Source organism: Eimeria tenella, genomic scaffold (assembly GCF_000499545.2).
Source record: "Eimeria tenella Houghton genomic scaffold, Eth_scaff335, whole genome shotgun sequence".
NCBI lineage: Eukaryota > Apicomplexa > Conoidasida > Eucoccidiorida > Eimeriidae > Eimeria > Eimeria tenella.
The window spans coordinates 5,250-10,436 of record NW_013543152.1 but is presented as its reverse complement, the minus strand read 5'-3'; the positions used below and the strand labels follow the sequence as shown (position 1 = coordinate 10,436).

General features: G+C 59.9%; 2 protein-coding genes across 2 annotated transcripts in view; both read right to left on the bottom strand.

Annotated features, from left to right (window-relative positions):
- Window positions 1-307: 307 nt before the first annotated feature.
- ETH_00014925 (uncharacterized protein) lies at window positions 308-3,253 on the bottom strand (the record flags this gene model as incomplete). Its single annotated transcript, XM_013376336.1, has 1 exon — window positions 308-3,253. A coding segment is annotated over one exon (2,946 nt), but the record flags the coding sequence as incomplete, so codon positions are not given.
- A 1,645-nt stretch (window positions 3,254-4,898) lies between these two features.
- The window catches only part of ETH_00014920 (uncharacterized protein), a gene marked incomplete at both ends in the record, with an annotated part of 789 nt that continues 500 nt past the window's right edge, over window positions 4,899-5,187 (bottom strand). Inside the window, one exon of the mRNA XM_013376335.1 lies at window positions 4,899-5,042. Within this exon, the coding sequence (XP_013231789.1) occupies window positions 4,899-5,042 (144 nt within the window). The remainder of the gene's footprint in view (window positions 5,043-5,187) is intronic.

Here is a 5,187-nt window from a genome sequence, read left to right as displayed (position 1 = left end):
CAAACGGAAGAGCCCTGCCGTGCTGCCATCGGCGCCACAGCATTATGCTGCTGCTGCTGCTGCTGCTGCTGTCGCAGCTGCTGCTGCTGCTGCTGCAGATCGAAGTGCTGCGAATTCTGCTGCTGCTGCTCCTGCTGAATGCTGCGCTGCAGCGCTCCTCCAGAAACGGCTGCGCACTTCGCAGCAACGCAGATACCAGCAGCACCCAGCTGTGCCTCAGAGAAGCCACGTAATCTGCTGCTGCTGCTGCTGCTGCTGCTGCTGGCGTGGAGCAGCTGCTGCTGCGGCGCCACTGGCAGCTAGCAGCAGCAAACGCAGCAGCAGCAGCCACGACTGCTGCCTCCAACTTTAAATCCCTTAAAAGAAAATGACCTGAGTAAAACAAGCGGCAGCTGAAGCAGCCATTATCCGCAGCAGCAGCAGCAGGCGCGGCTGCTGCTGCTGCTGCTTCAGGCGCTGCTGCTGCTGCTGCTGAGTCACTGCTGCCCCGCAAGCCAGCGTGTGAAGTTTCAGAGCAGCGTCTGCCGCTGCTTGTCGGCAGGCAAAGCTGCTGCTGCCGTTGCTGCTGCCGTTGTTGCTGCTGCTGCTGCTGCTGCAGTTGGTGCGGCGCGTGCAGCTGGTGAAGCTGCTGCAGCCCCAAAGAGCGCAGCAGCTGCAGCACCGCAAACGAATCTGCAGCAGTTCCTTGCAGCAGCGCAGCAGCAAACTCTGCTGCTGCTGCCACGAGAGAAGCTGCCGCATGCGCTGCAGCAGCAGCAGCAGCAGAGCAGCAGGTTGCTGCGGGGCAGCTCAGGGACCACCAGCACTGCAGCACAACAGGCTTCAGGTGCTGCTGCAGCAGCGCCGCTGCAGGATGTGCTGCTGCTGCTGTTGCTGCTGCTGCTGGGCGCCGTGATAGCAAATGAAGAGTTGCTGTTGCTGCACTGAGAGCAGCACACACGCGGTAGCGGCAAGCAGCCACACACAGCAGCAGTAGCCGTCTGCGGCTGCTGCTGCTGCTGTTATTGTTGCTTGCTGCTGCAGCGGACTGCTGCTGCAGCTGCCCAACAGCAGCTACGATGTTATCAAGGGCCAAATCAACCGCTGTAGATGAAGCCTCTTCAATTCCACTGAAGCTGCTGCTGCTGCTGCTGCTGCTGCTGCTGCTGCTGCTGCTGCAGCTGCTGCTGTCACTGTTCCTTCTGCTATCGCCGCTGCTGCTGCTCTGCTGGGCCCTTAGCAGCAGCAGCAGCTGCTGCTGAAGCTGTCTCTGCTGCAGACGCCGCTGCTGCTGCTGCAGCCCCAAATCATTCCAAAGTTTCAAAAGGCCCCATATGTGCTGCAGCAGCGGCTGGCAGCAGAAGCAGAAACGCCCCCGTCCCCCCTGGCATGCTGCTGCCGCTGCTGCTGTTGCTGCTGCTGCTGGCGCTGTTGCTGCTGCTGCTGTTGCTGCTGCATGAACGTCTTGTGAGGCACACAAACAGCTGCCTAGGCCTCCAGTAGGAAGCATATACTGCAGCTGCTGCTGCAGCAGGGAAGCAGCTGCTGCTGCAGCAGCTGCTGCGTTTGCTGCTGCCGTTGCTGTTGCTGCGGCCATTGGCTTATTTGCTGAGGGCACCTGCAGCAGCAGCTGCTGCTGCGGAGCAGCGGCAGCAGCAGCAACTGAATCGACAGCTTCGCGGAGATAATGCCATTCAGCGAATTCAGGACCTGGTTGGTGCCGCTGCTGCTGCTGCTGCTGCAGCTGCTGCTGCTGTTGCTGCTGCTGCTGGCTGCGCCGCTGCTGCGCTTGGTCTTGGAACCCCGCTGATGGCAGCAATTCAACAGCAGAAGAAAAGGGTGAGCAGCAAATGCTCTTGCTGCTGCTGCTGCTGCATGCGAGTGCAAGAATCTGCTGCTGCAGTTCCGCTGCCGGGATAGATGAGTGCAGCAGGCGCTGCTGCTGTTGTTGCTGCTGCAGTCCCTGCTCCAGCTGCTCCAGCTGCTGCCGCAGCTGCTGCAAGCTCGCAGTACTGCTCGTGTAGCCATATGCTACCGCATGCTGTTGCTGCAGCAGCAGCAGCAACTGCTGCTGCTGCTGCTGCTGCTGCTCCAAGCTGCTGCAGGAAAGCAGCAGGCATGCATGCAGCAGGCGCAGCAAACAGTTGCGTACGTACACCAGAGCCGCCCGTGTCTTTCCTGCTAACACGACCCCTGCAGTGTTGCTGCTGCTGTTGCTGCTGCTGCTGTTGCTGCTGCTGCTGTTGCTGCTGCTTCTGTCGAAAGCAGCAGTCTCATAGAAAAGAAAGACCGCGGTGGATACCGCGCAGCTCTGCTGCTGCTGCTGCTGCTGTTGTTGCTGCAGGCAGCAGGTGCAGGCGGTATCTACTGCCGCTGCTGCTGCTGCTGCTGCTTGTTGCTGCTGCTGGAGTCGTAGCTGCTGCAGCAAGCCGCGCAGCAGCTGCAGCATTCGTACCAGTGCTGCTGCATCTCGGCTAAGCAGTAGCAGCCAAGTTTTGCTTGCTGCACTGAGAAGCAGCAGCAGGCTCGCAGCAGCAGCTGCTGCTTCTGCTAGGTCTCCTGCTGCTGCTTTTGCAGTGGCAGCGGCAGCAGTTGCTGCTGCTGAGGGCTGCAGCAAACGCTCGAGCGGAGGAAGCAGCAGCTGCAGCAGCGGCTGCAGCAAGTCCTCTCCACAGAGGCAAAGGAGTTCCCTCAGAACGAGGCCACACAGCAGCAGCAGGCTGCCACTTGTGCTGCTGCTGCTGCCGACGGTGCTGCTGATGCTGCTGCTGCTGCTGATGCTACTGCTGCTGCTGCTGCTGCTGGGCGTATGCCCTGGCGGAGCTGCCAGCTGCGTAGGGCTGGACACATAGTAAGGGACAGCAGCTTCTGCTGTTGCTTCTGAAGAGTCTGCTGCTGCTGCTGCTGCTGCCTCTGCTGCTGCTGGCGTTGTTGTTGCTGCTGCTGCTGCTAAGTGTGAGGGTTGCTGCTGCCGGCATAAGCACTCGACACATGCCGTCCATGCTGCAGCAGCAAGCTGGGAGGCCGCGTGCAGTAGAGTCGCATTGCGCTGCTGCTGCTGCTGCTGCAGCCGCTGCAGTGCAACAGCAGCAGCAGCAAGAGCGCCGCAGACGTCTGCTGCTTCGCGAGAGTCACGGAAGGCAGCAGCAGCATCAGTCAAAACGCAGCAGCAGCCGTCGGCCTGCTGCTGCTGTTGCTGCTGCCGCAGCTCAGGTGTCGGCTGCTGCTGCTGTCGCTGCTGCTGCTGCTGCTGCTGTTGCGGTGGCGGCGTCATTTCAATTGCTGCTTCCTGGCAGCTGCAGCACTCCCATGTCACTGGCGGAACTCGGCATCGGCTGCCGCTGTTGCTGCTGCTGCTGCGCCACTGCTGCTGCTGCTGCTGCTGCTGCTGCTGCTCAGCTGCAGCAGGCCCCCCCAGTGGTTAGACGCGATCTGGGGTGTACAGACAGCTGCGCCGGCTGCTGCAGCAGCAAAGAAACAAAAGAAATGAGACAAACTAGTCCATTAAAGTAGTGATGTGCTGGCTTTCGATGCTGCCGCTGCTGCTGCTGCTGCCGCCGCAGCTGCTGCTGTTGTTGCTGGTGCTGCTGCTGCTGATGCTGCTCAGCCAAGGACTCCCTGCAGCAGCAGATGACTTCATATTCAAATAAATTCAATTCAAAGAGAAGACACTCGCCACGCTGCAGGAGCAGCAGCAGCAGCAACAGCTGTTGCTGCAGCAGCAAATGAGTCTCGTGGGGCCCCCAGAGGCCTCGGGACCCTGAAGCAGCAGCAGCAGTTGCTGCTGCTAGCAGCAGCAGCAGCAAGAGCACGGTAGCGTAGCCACGTCCTTGTTGCCAGCAGCTGACAGCGTCAAGCTGCAGCTTCTTAAAGAGCAGCAGCAGCAACAGCCTGTGCGCAGCAGCAGCAGCAAGAGCAGCAGCGGCTGCTGCTGCTGAGGCACCGCTCGACTCTTACTTATGGCTGCTCGCAGCTTGCTGCAGCAGCAGTTGAGGCAAGTGAATAATGCAAAACCACCCTTGCTGCTGCTGTGCTGCAGTGGAGCATAGCAGCAGCCGACAAAGTGCTGCAGCAGCAGCTAGTAGCAGCTAGTACGCAGCAGCAGCAGCTAGCAGAAGCTAGTGCGCACCAGGATCAGCAGCCAGTGTGCAGCAGCAGCAGCACCTAGCACGCAGCAGCAGCAGAAGGTGTGCAGCAGCATTTTGCATGAAGCAGCAGCAGCAAGAGCTCCTCAATACCAGCAGCAACGGGGGCAGCCGCAGCACCGACGTAACTGGCGAATTCCCCTGCTGCTGCTGCGCCCGTGTTGCTGCTGCTGCTGTTGCTGCTGCTGCTGGGGCGCCCAGGCGTCCCGCTGCTGCTTCGACAACTGAAAAATCTCGGAACCCTTTGCTGCTGCTGCTCACTGTTTGCTGCGTCACTTTGCAGTCGCACACAGGAACAGCAGCAGCAGCAGCAGCAACAGCAGCAGCAAAAGCAAAACATCCGGGGACAGCAGCAGCAAAAGCAGCACACCCAGCAACTGCAGCAGCAGCAGCCAAAACCCCAGCTGCTGCGCGCCATGTTTCGGGTGTACGTACACTCCAAGTAGTGTATATCCGGCGCTTGTGTTTAGCAGGCTGAATCAGCAGCAGCAGCAGCAGCTGCTGCTGCTGCTTCAGTGGCAGCTGCATTAACTACAGCCGCAGAAGCAGCAGCAGCAGCAGTATTAACTGCAGCTACAGAAGAACCGACTGCAGCAGCAGCAGCAGCAGCAGCAACGGCAACTGTATCAACTGTAGCCGTGGAAGTGGCAGCAGCAGCAGCAACGGGAGCAGCAACACGTGCAGCAGCAGCAGCAGCATTTTGTTTTGCTGCTTCGACTCATTTTATTGATTTGCGCATCTGATTAAATCTCGCAGGTGTCTGTACACCTAAAGTCAAGTGGCTTTAACCTTCCCTTGCTGCTGTTGCTGCTGCTGTCGCTGCTGCTGCTGCTGCTGCTTCCGCTGCTGCTGCTGCTGCTGCGTCTTCGCAGCAGGAGCCATTCGTCCCTTGAGGGCGTCGGCAACAAGGGAAAGCAGCTGCAGCAGCAGCAGCAGGTTCAGCAGCAGCAGCAGCAGCAGCAGAGGCACCACCCAGAAAGTAAACACCCAAATTTCAACAGCTGCAGCGTGGCTTGCTGCCGTTGATCCTTGCTGCTGCTGCTGCTGCTGCTGCTGCAGTCGG